Source organism: Solanum dulcamara, chromosome 1 (assembly GCF_947179165.1).
Source record: "Solanum dulcamara chromosome 1, daSolDulc1.2, whole genome shotgun sequence".
Lineage (NCBI taxonomy): Eukaryota > Viridiplantae > Streptophyta > Magnoliopsida > Solanales > Solanaceae > Solanum > Solanum dulcamara.
Window position 1 is genome coordinate 36,953,184 of NC_077237.1, and position 20,575 is coordinate 36,973,758.

Sequence of the window (20,575 nt, forward strand, 5' to 3'; positions counted from 1 at the left end):
GAGTTATGAGTTCTTATAATGAATATGACATTCTTTTAATGGATTGACCAATGAGATGATGCTTGGTTGGAGCCTTTTGGGGTTTCGATCGTCGTGTATGGCTAGGCCCTAGCTCGGGTTGTGACACTTTTTATCTTTTCTTGGCCCTTCTTCGCACCTTGTCTGGCTCAACATGCAGAGGATGTATTTTCCTATCTAAATATTTCATAGAAGTTTTCTAAGTATCTTTGGGTAGAACAAGTAATTTCCTCTAAGTATGCAAAAAGGCACATCTCTACCTTTTAATATGGAGATGAATACTCATAAATGCGCCTTTCATAATCTTCACTATATTGACTTCGGAACACTGTCATAATCTCTGGACATATCCATGCACTATCCCTTATTTCCTTCGGAGTTGATGAAATGGACAGTTCGCACGGAGCTAGTTAGTGGGTAAGATCAAATAGATCTCTTAGCTGGAAGCTATCCCTTTTATAGTGCCATGCCATTCTTCCTATGCCTTTCTACTGCCATTCCTACCTTTTCTAATGAAAGAAAGTGTCACTACCCGACCTAAGGCCTAGCCGTAATATGTCAATTGAAACCCCAAAGGGCTCCAACCAAGCTTCTTGACATATCTCAAGCATACATAAGGTAAAATAAATATGAAAATAACATAGGAAGAGTCTAAAACATGATCATAAAAGAGATGTAAACTTGACTATATAGACTCTACAACATATGTCCAACAATGCTTTCACTATTTAAGATGGGAGAGGGCTAAGACATGTCCCTAGCTCACCATCAATAAGAATATAACAAAGTCTTTAGAAAGGAAACAACTCATAACTAGTCCTCGATAGATGAGGACTCACCAAAACTCCACTGATATGGAATCTCAACTAGCCACGTGTGGGAATGTGATCCTCAACCCCTACATTATGAGACAATATAGGCAACAATATGAGTTAGTACGTTTGAATATGTTAGTAAGTATGTGGGCATGACATGCAACATGAATCATAAGATGCAATGATCAATTAACGTACATGATGAAAGAGAATAAGTAAAGTCATGAGAAAACCGTAATGATCAAAGCATTTAAGAGACATAGTAAAATCATAGAGGGAGTATACATATGTGAGATAGAATAATAACTGACAATAAGACCATGCGAGCTATAATATTGAATTCCGATGTCTTCCCATACAATGGTAGAAAGGGGAATCTATTTACCAAGGTAGACTCTACCCCGCTAGGTGGGTCATGTACATACGCTATATGTGGATAAGGTAGCTAGGCCAAAACGCAATCCTATGGTGGCACATAGTTATGATACAAGAGACTTTGCATAAGAACCCCGTAAGTTGATACCCTACCTCAAGTCATCATTCGGTGCTAAGTCAAAACTCACAGAATACATAACATAGTAATCATGCTTAGCATATATCATAATCTTATTTATAAACTTCATAATTCATAGAATAGCTCATTTTTATGTCATGCTTGCAGTGTGAGTATAAGCCTTTCAACATCACAATACCATACTTGCATAATTCATGTCATTAGGTTCTTAGGTCACCAACATAGGGCTCTAAGTCACCTTTCTTCATAACTTGCATGTAATTCATATCTTTGAATATAATTATAATCCATGATCATAATTCATACTTGAATTTAGAGTAAATCTCGTATACATAGTCAATTTGAGTGAAAACCATAAGAATACTTTGAAATCATAGAACTTCATTGTCACGACCCAAGCCTAGGGCCTATATGTGATATGGCGAATGAGACACCCGGAGGAGCCTCACCCAAGCTTCTTAGAAATCATATAGCTTTTCATAGGTAATGACATTAAAAAATGCACGAAAAGTCAAAGGGGAACAGGACTACGGGAGAACATCATAATGATAGATTCGTTATAGACTTTCAAACATCATATATCTATGTCCAACAATACCTTCTACATCACAGACTTGGTGCGGGCTAAGACATCTCCCTATCTCACCCTCATAATAAAAGAACAAGTACTAGAAAGGAAATCCAAACGTTTATACAAATCATAAGCTTGAAGAAAATAGGGGTTTGTTCCCAAAATATGGGAACTCACCAAAGTAGTAGCCTTCAATGATCAACTAGCCACGTGGGGTCCCTACATAGTGATATCATATAGGCAAAAGAGTATGTGTTAATACTTTGAATGTACTAAGTAAGTAGGCATGCAATTCAATGAAAATGTTAAGGCATAGAACGATAAGATACATAAGTATATGCATGCATGAGGAAACGACATAATTAACTTTAAAACATTCATTTTGTTGGAAGATGATCAAAACCGACATTTAAGACCATGCGAGCTATTACATGGAATCCAACATAATCCCTTATATTGGCACGGGGAGACTACTTGCCAGGTAGAGCTCCATCAAACTTTAATCATTTCTTTAACTTTAACTTTAAGGGATATTTGTGGATCCGCTAGCCTAAATAGCCTACAAGGGATCCTATGGTGGCACTTAGTTAATGCAACACAAGACTTTACTTAAGGACCCCTTAGGTCGAGTCCCCATCTACATGCTACATTCGGTGCTAGGTCAAATCCCACGGAATAATACATATCATAGAATCATAAATATACATATGCTTTAAGATATCAAATCATCATTCGGTAGAATAGCACATTGAAAATGTTTAGTGATTCAAATATGCAAGAATGGTTCTTATTGCATAGAGAATCCATTATTCACATCATTTCATCTTTCTTTCATTTCATAAGACTCCCTTTCTTATCAGACATTATTTTCATAAATATTCATTTGGAGTCAAGATTTCAAATCAAACTTCATAGAAAACATATTAAAACTAGGTGTGTTCTATTCAATTGAACTTTCAAATCATTAACATCAATGCCAAAATCCATGAGAGTAATAGAATGTATCAATTAAAACATCTTTAAAACAACCCACCAATACACTTTAAAACGCCTTTCATGCTTTCATATAAGAATATTTGATAAATCAACCATTTCATGAAATTTACACTCAACATAAACTAATATAGATAAATAAACTTCAAGTAGTAAATAATCTATACATTTGAAATCATAATATGAAAACCAATAAAATTCATCATTTGAAATTTAGTTGCTAGGTTTAAGAAAATACTTGGGCTCCATGGGTGGAAGAACCTATGAATGAGACCCAAATACCTTGAGAATAAAACCCTAATGTAGCTTTGAAAATGGAGACTTGAAGGACTTTGAATGAAACCCTAGACTTTGCTTGAAATATTTAAGAGAACTTTGAGGGGAAGGGACTTTGAATATTTCAGTCTAAATGTTAGAATGAGGGATTAGAATAGCTTAGGGTTCTTAGATAGGGTTCATTTAGTCCCCAAAATGACCATGTTTTGAAGTTCAGATACGGGGAAAAGACTTAAATTCCCTTTAAAAATCTAGACGGAACTGACCCTATGACTTATTCCTATGAGTTGTAAAAGGGTCGACGAGTCGTAGAAACGACTCGTCCTGCAGGGTCTGAGGAAGACCCAGAGAACTGACCCTCAAGATTTCTTCTATGACTCATTTCTATGAGACGTAGAATGGGATCGTCCTGTAGTGTCTGAAGAAGACCCTGAGGACTGACCCTCAGAAGTTCCTCTATGACTCGTCTATTAACAACGAGTCACAAACTCAAGTCGTCCTACAGGGTCTAAAAATCTGCAAATTTCAAGGTCTCTAAAGTTTCTTAAATGACTCATATAAACTTCTACGAGTCGTCAAGTGGACTCGTAACCCCTTTTTCCCTTGATCAAATTTTCAGGCCTCATGGTGAGTCCTACAAGTCAGTTATACGACTCATAGGTCATTTTATGACTCGTATAGTGAGTCGTAGAACCTGATTTCCTTCCCTTTTCCAAAATTGTTCCTTTGCTTCGACGTTTCAACTTATGGGGTATTACATTCATAATCATACTTCATGTGACTCATAATTAAAAATAGCTTCATGCATGGGCATTCACAATTCAATTTAAAATCATGCAATTTATGTACAAATATACCTATAATGATTGTTGATAATAAAATAAAACATAATTAAAATAGTCATCAAATTAGGGTTACAAACCCAATTGAAATTAATGAGATTTTGAGTCAAAAAAAACCCTGAGACTCATGGGTAAAAGAAACCCATGGATCAATCCCTACATCGCTTGAATGAATTTGAACTTGGAATTGAGAAAGGAGACTTGTTCTTGAAGAAACCCTAGCCAAAAAATGAAGAAGATGAAGATCTCTTGAGGAACCTTGGGAGAGAAGTCTTAAACGTAATCTTAGAGTTTATGAGGGAAAAAATAGACTTAAGAGTATTTAGGAAGATTACATAATGAATCTAGTCCGAAAATGGCCACATACATTAATGAATGCAGGGAAAAGACTAAAATAACCCCAATAAAATTAAACATGGAACCCAAAATGGGCCATAACCATTGACCGTGGAGGGTACTATGGTCTGTGGTTCCCTCTGTGAAGTTGGACTTGGAATTTAATAAAAGAGATTTTTGGTAGGCTTCCCACCACGGCCATTGTAGGACACCACGGTCCATGGTGGTCTTCCGTATTCTCGGGGCTTGCAGGGATAGTTTCAGGACCTCATTCATGGATACCATGATGGTCCGTGATGGCCATCACGGTCTGGAAATCATGGGCATGGTGCAGGACCTGCAGGAGGGTCTATAGGGATGACTTGTCCTGCAGGGTCTGAGGAATACCCTGAGAACCGACCCTCAAGACTTCTTCTATGACTCATTTTTATGAGACGTAGGATGGGCTCTTCATGTAGTGTTTGAAGAAGACCCTGAGGACTGACCCTCAAAAGTTCCTCTATGACTCGTCTATTGACCACGAGTCACAGACTCAAGTCGTCCTACAGGGTCTGAAAATCTGTAAATTTCAAGGTCTGTGAAGTTTCTTAAATGACTCATCCAAACTTCTACGAGTCGTCAAGTGGACTCGTAACACCTTCTTCCCTTGGTCAAATTTTCAGGCCTCATGGTGAGTCCTAGAGTCAGTTCTACGACTCATAGGTCATTTTATGACTCATATAGTGAGTCGTAGAACCTGATTTCCTTCCCTATTCCAAAATTGTTCTTTCGCTTCGACGTTTTAACTTACGGGGTCTTACATTCATAATCATACTTCATGTGACTCATAATTAAAAAATAGCTTCATGCATGGATATTCACAATTCAATTTATAATCATGCAATTTATGTAGAAATATACCTATAATGATTGTTGATAATAAAATAAAACATAATTAAAATAGCCCAATGCAATTCATCAAATTAGGGTTACAAACCCAATTGAAATTAATGAGATTTTGAGTCAAAAAAAACCTTGAGACTCATGGGTAAAAGAAACCCATGGATCAATCCCCACATCGCTTGAATGAATTTGAACTTGGAATTGAGAAAGGAGACTTGTTCTTGAAGAAACACTAGCCAAAAAATGAAGAAGATGAAGATCTCTTGAGGAACCTTGGGAGAGAAGTCTTAAACGTAATCTTAGAGTTTATGAGGGGGAAAAATAGACTTAAGAGTATTTAGGAAGATTACATAATGAATTTAGTCCGAAAAATGGCCACATACATTAATGAATGTAGGGAAAAGACTAAAATAACCCCACTAAAATTGAACATGGAACCCATAATGGGCCATAACCACTGACCGTAGAGGGTACTACGGTCTGTGGTTCCCTCTGTGAAGTTGGACTTGGAATTTAATAAAAGAGATTTTTGGTAGGCTTCCCACCACGGCCCATGTAGGACACCACGGTCCATGGTGGTCTTCCGTATTCTTAGGGCTTGCAGGGATAGTTTCAGGACCTCTTTCATGGATACCATGATGGTCCGTGAAGGCCATCACGGTCTGGGAATCATGGGCGTGGTGCAGGACCTGCATGAGGGTCTATAGGGATGACTTGTCCTGCAGGGTCTGAGGAATACCTTGAGAACTGACCCTCAAGACTTCTTCTATGACTCATTTCTATGATACGTGGGATGGGCTCGTCCTACAGTGTTTGAGGAAGACCCTGAGGACTGACCCTCAGAAGTTCCTCTATGACTCATCTATTGACAACGAGTCACAGACTCAAGTCGTCCTGCAGGGTCTGAAAATCTGTAAATTTCAAGGTCTCTGATGTTTCTTAAACGACTCATCTAAACTTCTACGAGTTATCAAGTGGACTCGTAACCCCTTCTTCCCTTGGTCAAATTTTCAGGCCTCATGGTGAGTCTTACGAGTCAGTTCTACGACACATAGGTCATTTTATGACTCGTATAGTGAGTCGTAGAACATGATTTCCTTCCCTTTTCCAAAATTGTTCCTTTGCTTCGACATTTCAACTTACGGGGTCTTACATTCATAATCATACTTCATGTGACTCATAATTGAAAATAGCTTCATGCATGGACATTCACAATTCAATTTAAAATCATGCAATTTATATAGAAATATATCTATAATGATTGTTGATAATAAAATAAAACATAATTAAAATAGCCTAATGCAATTCATCAAATTAGGGTTACAAACCCAATTGAAATTAATGAGATTTTGAGTCAAAAAAAACCTTGAGACTCATGGGTCAAAGAAACCCATGGATCAATCCCCACATCGCTTGAATGAATTTGAACTTGGAATTGAGAAAGAAGACTTGTTCTTGAAGAAACGCTAGCCAAAAAATGAAGAAGATGAAGATCTCTTGAGGAACCTTGGGAGAGAAGTCTTAAACGTAATCTTAGAGTTTATGAGGGGGGAAAATAGACTTAAGAGTATTTAGGAAGATTACATAATGAAAGCTCAACTAGCCACGTATGGGAATGTGATCTTCAACCCCTATATTACGAGACAATATAGACAACAATATGCATTAGTACGTTTGAATGTACTAAGTATGTGGGCATGACATGCAACATAAATCATAGGATGCAATGATCAATTAACGTACATGATGAAAGAGAATAAGTAAAGTCATGAGAAAACCATAATGATCAAAGCTTTTAAGAGACATAGCAAAATCATAAGAATCATAAAGGGAATATACATATGTGGGATAGAACCATACCCGACAATAAGACCGTGTGAGCTATAACATGGAATCTCGATGTCTTCCCATACAATGGAAGAAAGGAGAATCTACTTGCCAAGGTAGAATCTACCCCGCTAGACGGGTCATGTACATACGCTATATGTGGATCCACTAGGTAGGACAAAAGGCAATCCTATGGTGGCACGTAGTTATGAGACAAGAGAATTTATATAAATACCCCGTAAGTCGAGCCCTCCTTCGTTCAAGTCATCATTCGGTGCTAAGCCAAATCCCACAAAATACTTAACATAGTAAACATGCTTAGCATATATCATAATCTTGTTCATAAACTTCATAATTCATAGAATAAATCAATTTCATGTCATACTTGCAATGTGAGTATAAGCCTTTCAACATCACAATATCATACTTGCATAATTCATGTCATTAGTTCCTAGGTCACCAACATAGGGCCCTAAGTCACCTTTCTTCATAACTTGCATGTAATTCATATCTTTGAATATAATTGTAATCCATTATCATAATTCATACTTGAATTTAGAGTAAATCTCGTATACATAGTCAATTTGAGTGAAAACCATAAGAATACTTTGAAATCATTGAACTTCATAATCATACTTCATGTAACTCATCATTGAAAATAGCTTCATGCATAGGCATTCATAATTCAACTTAAAATCATGCAATTTATGTAGAAACATACGTATAATGATTTTTGATAACAAAATAAAACATAATTAAAATAACTCAATGAAATTCATCAAATTAGGGTTACAAACCCAATTGAAATTAGTGAGATTTTGAGTAAAAAAACCTTGAAACTCCATGAGTAAAAAAAACCATGGATCAATCCACACATACCTTGAATGAATTTGAACTTGGAATTGAGAAAAGAAACTTGTTCTTAAAGAAATCCTAGCCAAAACTTGAAGAAGATGAAGATCTCTTAAGGAACCTTGGGAGAGAAGTCTTAAAAGTGATCTTATAGTTTATGAGGGAAAAGAATAGACTTAGCAGTATTTAGGATGATTACATAATGAATCTAGTCCAAAAAATGTCCAATATATTAATGAATGTAGGAAAAAGACTAAAATAACCCTCATTAAAACTGAACTCGAAACCCACAATGGGCCATCACCATGGACCGTGGAGGGCACTACGGTTTGTGGTCCCCTCCGTAAAGCTGGACTTGGAATTTTAGAAAAGAGATTTTTGGTAGGTTGCCCACCACGGCCCGTGAAGGGCATCACGGTCCGTGGTGGTCTTACGTGGTGGCTTCCTTGGACAAACATTCTTGGGGCTTGCAGGGATAGTTTCAAGACCTCCTTCACGGAGACCATGACTGTCCGTGAAGGTCATCACGGGTGTGGTGCAGGACTTATAGGAGGGTCTGCAAGGGTGCTCACCACGAGACCCACCACGATCCGTGAAGGGATACAGGCCCGTGGTGGTCAAGCGTGGTCTCTTCCTTTGGAAATTTTCTGAGGCCTTTAGGGGAGGGGTCACCACGGAGGGCACCACGGCTCATGGTGCTCACCACAGCCCCTGGTCCCTTTCCTGCAGGACAGAGGTTCAGGGACTCCACCACGGTGGCACACCACGTGGCATAGTGCGTATCACAGCCCGTGATGACCTTTGTTGCCATCACCTACTGCCAAAATCTGTATTTTTTTAGAATTTCATCTTTTGTTCCTCGTTTTTCTTCTTTCCAACTTTCGGGGTCTTATAGATGGATATTCTCTTTCATCAAGAAATATTGCGCCAATTGACTCAATAATGTTTGACGTCATAATTTTTTATCTATAAAATCAACAACCAAAATTATTAAATAAAATTAAAATTACTAAAAAAAATTATACAAAGCAGCAGATTCAACAGTTAGTTGTATTTGTTTCACAATTTTTGCACTTATTTCATTCATCTGATGTAGCAGTTGCTAAGACATATGTAGCAGTTTTTATAATTAGCAAATATAATACATAGTTGTTTAGACAGTTTCAGCAATTTCTTCATGTTTACCTGATTTTCGGATAAATTGTTATGCTCCATCTGTGAAATCCAACATCTTACAAATGTGCGGCGGCCCCTGGATCATATCCCTTATTTGATTGAAATGATCATTGAATTCATCTACGCTATACCTTTTGCCGCTTTATAAAAGTGGTAGACAATTTTTCCTTTGTGAAAGTTATTTTGGATGTTTTCTCCGAGGTGCCTCATGCAACAACCATAATGAGCCAAAGGAAACACAATTTCAACCATTTTTTTAATACTTGAATGTATGTCAGAAATTATACACAATTCAAGGGTATCATCCATAAAGCTTCTCATTTTTTCAAAAAAAATACCTGTACGAGGCATCACACTCAGTGTTTGCTACACAAAATGCCACCAGAAAAATATGATTCTCTGCATCTTGTGCTACGACAGACAACAACACTCCTTTATATTTACTATTCAAGAATGTAATAAAAAAATATGTGAACCTACCATTTTCATCAAGTTTCAAATCCGTCTTACTTTTCGAATTTACTGTCGTAGGCATATAACGGTAAGCATCAAGCACAGTATAATTGTGCTCATATCTCCCCCTTACCAAAGCCTTAGCAATCTCACTCCCCCTCCAAACCTTCTAAGAACTAACCTTGCAGCCCAAGTCAATACAGATTGAATTCTCAATATAATTTGTAGAAGAGTCTTTATCTTAGGAAAACTTATCCTTGAAGTATGGACCGACGATTTTTGATGTGGCATGTGGTTTTTGACTTGTATAATGTTGCAAACCACATATATGCATTTTTTCATGCATTTTGATGTAAAATCTATTAGAACTTTTAAGCTTTACAGCTTTCAGCCATCACTTGATTTTGGGATGTACACATTTGACACAATACGCAATACACAAGTTGATAACCTTTTTCATTCTAAAATTTTTCTTTACACAAGTAATTTTCAAGGCAATATCTAGTTCATGCTTATTCTTGAATGACATACCGATGCAAAAATCAGTTTTGTCAGATTGAGCATGACTAGATGACTGTGATATTTTTGGTATATTACTACCAACTTCAGGAGTAGGAATAGGAGTAGAAGAAGTATTTGTTCATCGGCACTTTTTTTTTTGGAATATTCATGTTCACCCAATCACATTCATCATTCAAAAATTGTTGATCTTGACGGTTCTCAATCACTATTTCAAGCACATATACCCTTAAAATGGGTTTACCTTCTTCTTCCATATAAGTACGCAAACTTATTTGATTGTTTATCTTAAAAGGAGCTACCTTTTGTTTTTCACCGTGACGATGTATGTAAGTGAAAACAACATCTTTCAACTCACAATTCAGTTCACAGTAGAAATTGATTTTGTTTGCAAAATTATCATACATGATATCTCGATCCACGATCGTCGCTATTGTCTCTATCATTTTTTTTATTTTTCCCACACCAAATATAATGATTGTTGGACTCAACTCATTCACCATTGCAATCCACTCCTATTAATATTTTTCCTCCATTGATGGTGTTAAAGGTAGGTACCTATATTATGATTCAAAAAAATTGGTCATAATTTTCTTTTGGTTCTGTGTGCAGTTTATTCAGCAATTGCTAAAAAATATTCAGCAGTTTCTGAATATATTTCAGCAATTGTTGTATTTATTTTAATAGTTGATGCAATAATTGTTGAAAAAACTTCAACAGTTGTTGTATCAACTGCTGCAACTTCTGAAGCACCTACAACAACAATTGTTGAACCGATTTTAATTTGTAGTAACTATTTCAATAATTGATGCAACAATTACTAAATGTGTTTTAGCGACATATAAAATATAAGCAACAATTAGTGCACCAATTGCTAAAATAAATGCAACAATTATTGTAACATATACAATAGTTGTATTTGTTTCATCATTTGCTACATTTATTTCAGTTGTTAATAAAGCAGTTGCTGAAACATATGCAGCAGTTGCTGAAACGAATACAACAGTGACCGAAATAATAGGAAAAAAACTCAAATGAGTAATAGACACAAAACAACAATATTTACTTACCAAAACGATTGAAAATCACCCCTCAAGCAATGCCCAATGCTACACCAATGAAAATTTAGTTCCAAATCGAGGAAATTTAAAATAATTTCCAAATTTAAAAAAAAAAAAAAGAGGTGCTCTACTCTCTTCTTTCTAGCACAATAATACCAACAACATAATACAAGGAAGAAGGAGGAGAAGGAGAAGAGAGGAGAGAAAAAATGCGCAAAATGGGATGGTAGTTAAAAGAGGCGGCACCCTTTTTCCTTTTTAGGTCATTAGAATTTTATATAATATTGGGTCAAAGTGTTAAAAAAAAAATCTTGAAAGAAAGGTCAAAGCTCATTAATTAGTAAGCATAAAATTATCTACAACACTCAATTTTTAAAATTATTATCACTTTTTTTAAATTCTAACACGTATTTGTCATCCTTAATTAAATGTCCCAGGAAACTAGGCCAAGAGAAGCCCGTGTGAGGAATTCGAGCTAATGACTATAAGAAAAAGACGGCTAGTGCAACTTTGTTCCTAAGCTTTCTTTCATCTTTTATATTGAAGGTTTTTAGTTCTAGTGTTGTGGTACTACATAATTGTTGTAGTTTGAAGCTTGAATTGTCGTCCAATTATTGCTTGGTTTATTTATGCAATTCTGCTCTTAGTCATTTGATTCTCTAGCCAACAATTATTTAGTATCTACAGATCTAATCGAACTTGAAAGTGAAATTCTAGATTGCATAGACGACGATTGAACAAGGCAAGTTCTTGAACCTGTACATTGGACAACCGATTCACAATTAGGACATGAATATACTTCATTGTCTTGGTTGATTGTTTTTACAGGAAATTATTAATGTTTTCCTGTTAATACTAATTCCATAAGAATATAGGTTAACTTGAATAGGCAAGTAAGAACTTGAAAAATTCTTACGAGCAATATTAACTTTATCAAGCAATAAAACAGATAGATTAGTCAATTCTAGTGAACATCTCCATATGATTGTTAGCCTCCATAGCCTAGAATCTCTCGTCTCATCAAATTCCACGGACGGTGTTTACAATTTAGCTACTTAGTTTATAATTTTGTAGTAGTGTGTCGATCATACTCGATTCATGGAAATCATTTGGACATATAATTTGTAATAGCTTAATTTAGTTAAGAGATAAGTGTCAAAAACACACTTAATCTATCCCCATTTTTTCAGTTTCTTACATAAATTATTGAGAATGTGAATTTCATACCTAAATTAGCATTTATTAGTTTGAGAAACACATATCTCTTTTTTATTCTACTCTCATCATAGTGTGTGCATTACACTCTCTTTCATTTAATTTGTAATAGCTTAATTTAGTTAAGAGATAAGTGTCAAAAACACACTTAATCTATCCCCATTTTTTCAGTTTCTTACCTAAACTATTGAAAGTGTGAATTTCATACCTAAATTAGCATTTATTAGTTTGAAGTCAAACCATGGTTTTAGCATATGCTAGATTAATAGCGAGCCGACCAACACACTCCATGACCTCCCTACGTGTCTAAGATAACACCAACTGTATGGATTGCAAACATCAATCCTTTCTCGAAAGGGAAATCAAAAGATCCCAAAACAATGATGCCCCTGCACCATAAATTTCTGTAAAATATAACTCTTATAATAGTTGAAACGACCTATAAAGATATATGTATCTTTCCAGAGAAATGAAATAAGCAGAAATTGAAACATCAATGACAATTAAGACATCTGTGCTGTCTCGTACAAGCAGAACGTAAAAGTGCACACTGCACCCACAAAAGTTGGTCAATGTTTCAGATGAGCAATCACACTGCTTTTCTTTTTGCATGTGTCCATTTCAAAGTAAAATTCAATTTTGGGAACTCAAAACTTGTTGAGACAACTAGTCATTACATAAAAAAAACTAGAAGAAATCTCAAACAATGAACAAAACTGAAAAAGTACTTCATGATTAAAATTTTACTGTAATTTAATATAGTCAAAACTACTTAAACATTATGACACCTAAGAAGGGCTAACACAATTTATAATTAATGTGCGAGGCCACATCCTCTGGAAGAAGGCAACCGGGAAGTTGTCGGGACCTGGGTTCAGATTCTACGGAAGTATAAATCGATAATGAAGATAAACCACAGAAGTACTTGCACAAACTTCAACTTACTCACCTATCATCTTCTTCGTACTACAGTATTTTGTGCACGTTGAGCCCCAATTGCCTGTTGTCCTTGAGCCCCTGCTTGTCCACTAGTCTGTTCTTCAGCCATGTTCATTGCTTGGGTCATAGCATTCATAACAATGAGTCCGAGAGGGATCAAATACATCCACTGAAATAAAAACCACAAGAAAAGGGTAAAAGATGAGTACAGGAAATATTTACAAGAAACTCATTCAATCAGACTCACATATTTAGCCCAAAAAGATCTCTCTGGAGGGTGCACTTCGTCGCCCTCTGCATTCTCTCCAACTACAGCTTCTGAAAATATAGGTGTTCTGTTCCAAAAACATTTTTATTACTGACTAGGTTTAACATTCAAACAAAGTTCTAGCTACTTCAAGAAAAGTACTGGGATGAATTCATGGAAATAAGCAACTAAAGCATCATGGCTCAGGGAAAAATTGCGCGAACGTTTTCGGCTTTGCCTTATCATCCTTTTCTTCTCTGGAGAAACTCAAAGCAAAAATATCTGTAATGCTGGTACTAAAAGTAGGGACATAGAGCCCGTTTGGATTGGCTTTAAGTTGGTCAAAACCAACTTAAAGCCCTTTACAGCTTTTGGACGTGTTTGCCTAATGCTAACTTTAAGTCAGAAAGTTCTTAAAGTCAGTCAAAAATGAAAAGTTAGGATTCCTAACCTTTTTTTTTCTAAGTGCTTAAAGTCATTTTCTTTGACCATGAAAATTACTTTTATATCCCTTATATTTTAACTAAATTCCCAAACTACCCTTTTTATTCTTTTAACCCTAAAATTCACATAATTTTCCTCATTTAAGCACTTTTATCCAAACACTCACCTGCTTATTTATAAAAATAACTTTCAGCACTTTAAAGTTCTAAAAGCACTTCATACATAAAAATTACTTTTTTTAAGCCCATCCAAACGGGCTCATAATCATCTGATATACTGTTCCCTAGACATTTTTTTTAAGTTTCCCAGAAGGAGCAAGAGAAGATTCCTGTAATCCTCCACCCCTTGTAACAACCCGTACCTGTAGGCCAAGACTAAGAACGATTTTGAGCCGTACTCTAGTCATATGCTATCAGTGTTATAAAAAGCGACGAAGCGCTCGCTTTACGCATGGAGCGAAGCGATAGCTTGTTGCTCGATGCGACGGTGGAGAAACGAGCACTTCTAGGACTGAAGCAAGAAGTGCTTTCCCAGAAGGAGCAAGAGAAGACTCCTCCCCCTCTTCTTCTTCTTCTTCTTTTCTTCTTCTTCTTCTTCTCTTCGTTTTCTGCTGCGACCATGATAGAATTTTCTTTTTCCAATAAGTTGTTTTGTAATGCTGCTGTCGCATTACTTTATTTTTTTTCTGATTTAAGCTCTCTGCTACTGCATTGCACTACTCTGTTTTTTTATGCCACTGTAAATTTTCTCTGCTTCGTATATCTTTCTCTATGATTGTTATGCTCTGTTTTTTTTTCTGATTTGCAGTATCATCTACTCTACTACTGCGTTGCAATACTGTTTTTTTTCTGGTTTTTTGATATTCTGTGATTTGTCTCTGCGTTTTTTTCCGCTGTTCTCCTCTGTCTCTGTTTTTCCCCTTTTGTTTGCTGTTCTGTGACTTCTACCTCTGTTTTCAATGTTCAGTTTTTTCTTGTAGTAAGCTCTATTTTCTTATTCAATGGCACAAAAAAGAGATCCAGCTTGGGCATATGGAACTCTAATGGGCAGTTAACACAAAAGTCAAATGTGTCTTTTGTGATATGACATACAACAGCAGAATATTTCATCACAAAAAACATCTTATTGGTGGTTATAAAGATGTAAAAGTATGCCCAAAGGTCCCGGATTCTGTGAAGGAAGAAATCAAAAGAGTATTCTACCCAAACAAAAAAAGAGTTTAAAACTCAAAAGAACCATGAAGCATCCATGGTTAATCTTGTTGATGATGATGAAGTTGAAGTTGAAGTTGAAGTGAGTATGACAATGGGGCCTCTCTCAAAATTTCAAAGAAAGCCTTCAACTAGTGGAAGTGGATCATCCATGGGTAGCAACGTCAGGGGTCCTCTCAATCTCTATTTCTCGCAAAAACCAAATAAAAAAAAGAGAAAAGGTGGACATATTGATTTAGAGGGCTCCAGGAAGATTTTAAGGGATCGTGTTGTATCTGCTTTTGCTAGGTGGATGTATGATGCAAGGCTCCCTTTCAATTGTGTTAATTACACCAAGAGTTTTGGTGAATTCATTGGGGCAGTAGGCTGATAAGGCCCAGGAATGAAGCCCCCACCTATCACAAGGTAAGAGTTCCTTGTCTAAAAATGGAGGTGGAAAAGACAAACAAGATTGTAGAGGATTATAAGGTTCAATGGAAAATGTATGGATGTTCCATTATGATGGATAAATGGACAACAAAAATTGGGAAAATGGTTATTAATGTTTTGGTGAATTCACCAAGGGGAGTGTGTTCATTGAATCTTATGATGCTAGTGACTCTTCTAATGATTCTAATAAAATGTTTAACTTGTTTGAGAAAACTATCTTGAAAATAGGCAAGGACAATGTTGTACAAGTTGTGACTGATAACGCAAGTGAGAATAAAAAGGCGGGTGACATGTTGAAGTGTCCCGCATATTTTCTGGTCTCCTTATGTTGCTCACTCTATCAACTTGATGTTTGGCAACATTTACAAGGAAGCCCTGTATTCTACAGGTACATGTGAACAACGTGATATTTAGTTTTCTTTTTTAATCTTCATGTTAACTTTCTATACTTATTAACTAAAAAAAAATTTGAACAGTTTTCGCTAAGGCTATTAAGATACATTCTTATATCAATCAAAGGGCACTGTTGTTGAACATGATGAGTTGATACACAAAGCAAAGAAATTTGGTAAAACCCGCCAAGACAAGATTCACAATAGCTTTTTTGACTTTGTATAGTTTTTGGAGAAAAGGTCATGATATACCCCTTAACTTTGACATTTAGAGCTGATATACCCCTTAACTTTGACATTTAGAGATGATATACCCCTTAACTTTGACATTTAGAGCTGATATACCCATCGTTATGAAAGTGGCTCATATATACCCATATTGTTACACAAATGACTCACTTATACCCTCATCGTTACAAAATTAGCTCACATATACCCTCCACCGTTACAAAAGTGGCTCACATATACCCTTTTCATTTTAAGGAAGTGAAAAAATTATTTTTTTAATTTTTAATTTTTTTAAAAGATCATGTACGAGTATATTTTTTTTCCAGAATGTCAAAAAAATAAAATAAGAAATATATCCATACATGAAATTTTTTTCTAGCAAAGTTCAGGGGTATATTTAATATTTTTAACAAATGAATTATTTTTTGACTTTTTTTATTATCATTATTTGAGCTTCTTATTCTTATTTCATCTTTTTTTCTTTCATTCTTTGGTGTAAAAATAATAGAAATAAAAAGAAATAAGTGTGAATGGAAAAAGAGAAAAAAGTAAGGAAAAATTTTAAAACTATTTTTTTGTGGTTATATTGTAATTTAAAACTAATTGTTTTGATGCTATATTGTCATTTAGTTTTTATATCCGTAAAAAAATAGGGACACGTATAATAAATTTTACAAGAAAGGTAGTGATAAAAATAAATTTAACCATCAAAATAATAAATTCAAATTAGCCGTTAAATCAAAAAGTAAAAAAAAATTATGTGTGAGAAGAATCAAATATACCCCTTATGGATTATTATTTTTTTTATAAAAAACTTAAAAAAATAAATTTAAATTAATCTTTTCACCTCCATTAGAAGAAAAGGGCATATGTGAGTCATTTGTGTAACAATAAGGGTATATATGAGCCACTTTCATAACGAGGGGTATATCAGTTCTAACTGACAAAGTTGAGGAGTATATTAGGCCATTTTCCCTAGTTTTATATGCAAAAGAAAAATTTGAGAACCTTGTGTATGTCAACTGAATGAAATGAGAGTGTCTATGCAAAGGAAACTCTTGGGAAAGAAATTGTGAGACACATCATTGGTCCATATTTTTGGAATGACATTGTTCAAGCACTTAAAGTTGGTGGTCCTTAAGTTAGAATACTTCGTTTGGTAGATGGGAAGAAAAAACCACCAATGTGCTACATCTATGAAGCCACGGATAGGGCCAAAGAAGGTATTGAAAAGGCATTTAATTATGATGACAAGAAATATGGGAGAGTTTTTAAAATCATTGATGCAAGGTGGACGGATCAACTTCATCAATCTTTGCATGCAGCGGGACATATTTTGAACCCGTGGATTTTTTATAAAAATAATGACATGAAGACTTTAGACAAAGAAGTGTGGGCGGGATATCATGCATGTGTTGAGAGAGATCCAGATCCAAATTTGAAAGACAAAATATGGGAGGAGCTTGGTGTGTACATGAAAGTTGATGGGCTACTTGGAATGAAATCAGCCCTTAGACCCATAACCCTTAAGGTCACCAAATGAGCATTTCAACTTTTAATTGTGTTAAGGTCACCAAATGAGCCTTTCAACTTTTAATTGTGTTTAGAGCTTTAACTTCTAAGTTATTACTTATTAACTTTTACAATAATTCTTCTACAATTGAATAGTGGATGGATTATGGTTATAATGTCCCAAACTTGCAACAAGTTGCTATTAAAGTTCAGAGTTTAATTTGTAGCTCATCCGGTTGAGAGAGAAATTGGAGAGTGTATGAACATGTGAAAAACTATTAAATTATTACTAAATTAAATAGGATCTTAATTGTACCAAGTCCCTCCTACTTTCTACAACCTCTATGAAATTCATACGCAATTTACAGATTACATTCGGGTTCTATTTTCATTACTGTCATTACATTACATACTTTCCACGGAAGTGCTATTCTTGATATGTGATGAGTTGGTATTTTGCCAACTCATTAGACTCAAATTCATGAATTATTGTTGTGTTTGGATGCTAATTGAAAGGGTTTTAGGCCCTAGTTCTCTTGTAGGTAGGCATTCTTTAGAGAAATCAAGTTTGGAGAATTTAAAGCTAAAAATCACTGAACCACACCGGCAAAGGAACCGACATCCCACAGAAACCAACAGGCGTCTCGCCGACTTGACTAGAGCAAAGTTGCCTCAGTACCGACGTTTCATTGGCGTGGTACAAAGCTTGATTTGCATTCCGCCGATCTCAATGCAGATGCTCTAAAGAGAACTGGAGGATAAAGTGGCGATGGGACTGGCGCTACACAAACTTGGATCGGCATTCTACCTGTCCAGCATAAGTAAGAAGACGGAAGCTGAAGGACGAAAAGGTACTTGAGGGGTGAAAACGTACTTGAGGATCTACATACACTGAGAAGATTGCAACAAAGAGCAGTCAACTTCAATGGGTTGCAAACACTATTGTTGTGGGTCAACCGGCATAGGCAACTATGGGAGGTGAAATCTCTCGTCATGATTCAAAATTTGAAGCCAAACTCTGGCTTGAGTTTGTGTGTGCTCGGACCATGCCTTCCAAAAATGATCAAAGGGTCCATAATGAGACTGCTATACTCATTGCTTGCTTGATGACTAGTGTACATGTCAACTATGGAAAGATAGTTGCAGTACAAATGCGAAGAAAGGCACGGCAAAAGGCTCTCTATATGCCCTTCATGGTCCTAATCAGCAAATTATGTGCTCGCGCACATGTGAGGTATTTTCCTTTTGATGTTGCTTCACCCGCTTTTAGGGTGATTGATATGGATCATAAAAGAAATAACGAAGCACAAAAGATCAAAAAACGTAAATTGCAAGTCTTGGGTGATCATTCTTCCATTCTTGATACTTCGGATGCACCAACTCCCGACGAGTCGTGACATGCCTCGATGAGAGAGGAATCTATTCCGAGAAGATCATCATCACAACTGCCACCCGATCAAAGTGCCTACCGCACATTAATGGAAGTAACCTACTCCAATGACCGCAAACTAAAAAAGCTTGCACAGTCTTTACCTGCCATGCTTGTGGCCACTGCTGAAAAGAGCGATGAGGAGTTTGGTTAGTAGTGTAGACAATCTATGCAAAAGGGTTGATGGTAGAAAGTGTTATTAATATTCTGAAGACTGATATGAATGACGTGAAAGGGAAAGCTCCTTTAGATGAAAGTGATATGGCTATGTTGGACACCCTTGGACCAATAGATGCGCTGATGCAAAGCATGGGAATCTCCTAAGGAGTAGCTGATGAGGAAGTAGTGGAGGTACAGCGTGCTATGGAGGCATCTTTGAGGACAGCTTAGTCACAAGGAAGTGGGGAGTCTAGCACACATTCGAGCAGCGCGATGATGACACAGATGATGAGGATGATGCAGATCATGATAATAATGAGGACTGGAGGAGTGATCTAGGGGTGATTTCCCCATTATTACCTTCTTATGAAGGTATTAGGGACAATGCTAACTTTTGGTTAGGGGTGATTAGTGATTATTTGTGTTGTGATTTTAATGCCATAATTGACGGATAAGTTTTATTATGTTTTGAATGTATGATAACTGGTTTAAGAATCCTTTCCTATGGTTGATGAACTATGTTTTGTGAGGCATCTTATGGATGATAATTAAGGTTACCCGGGTCAATTCTACATTTCTTTATTGTTCTACTACCCATTCTTGGAAACAGCGCTTAGTGCCACCAATAGGCCTTGTTCTCTCAATGAATTTATGAGCGTGTGATTCAAATATCGTCTTTGTGAATAGTAGTTAGTTGAATTAACTCCGAGGGTTTTCTTTATTCCACGATTTTTTCTCAAGAAGCAAAATTTTTCTTATCTTTTATATTTCTTTTGAGGCCTTTTGTGTCGAACCGGGTTGGTGTTTCTCTATGATAGATTGAGAGGCAATTTTCTTAAAGGAAAAATGCCAAGTTTTAGTTTTAATTTGAGTCTTGTGTCACATCTCTTGCAAGAGGGACCAGCAAAAATTTTTTGGCAAATAAAGGTTTAAAAATGATTTCAAAAGGGAAAAAGGAAATTTGAAGTAATCTTGTGTCATGGCTTTAAAATTCATTGTTTGGCATTGTGATTTACAAGCGGGAGTGGAACTTTTTGCCATTGCAGTTTGTCAAAAGTTATTTGGTTCAATTGATTTTGAAACTAGCTTGTGATTTTGTGGGCTGTGATTAGGAGTGTGCAAAAACCGAACCGAAAAAATATTATTGGGTTATTGCTAGTGGGTTATTGGGTTAACATATTTTTAATGATTTTATAAAAACAAATTATCGGGTTAACGGTTCGATTTCGGTTTTT

General features: G+C 35.9%; 1 protein-coding gene across 6 annotated transcripts in view; it reads right to left on the minus strand.

Annotated features, from left to right (window-relative positions):
- Positions 1-637: 637 nt before the first annotated feature.
- Positions 638-20,575, minus strand: part of LOC129887392 (uncharacterized) — a 34,805-nt gene continuing 14,867 nt past the window's right edge. Inside the window, exons 7-11 of one of the 6 annotated variants that reach the window (XR_008764000.1) lie at positions 13,537-13,624; positions 13,300-13,458; positions 11,145-11,183; positions 2,096-2,137; positions 638-916 (exon numbers count right to left, since the gene is read on the minus strand). Coding sequence is in view for 5 of the 6 variants with exons in the window: in XM_055947433.1 (XP_055803408.1) it covers positions 13,303-13,458; positions 13,537-13,624 (244 nt within the window). In the remaining variant the exon portion in view is untranslated. Of the gene's footprint in view, positions 917-1,875; positions 2,138-11,144; positions 11,184-12,948; positions 13,459-13,536; positions 13,625-20,575 lie in introns of those variants that run through there. The other 5 variants (XM_055947433.1, XM_055953803.1, XM_055977339.1 and 2 more) reach the window with 5 other exon arrangements.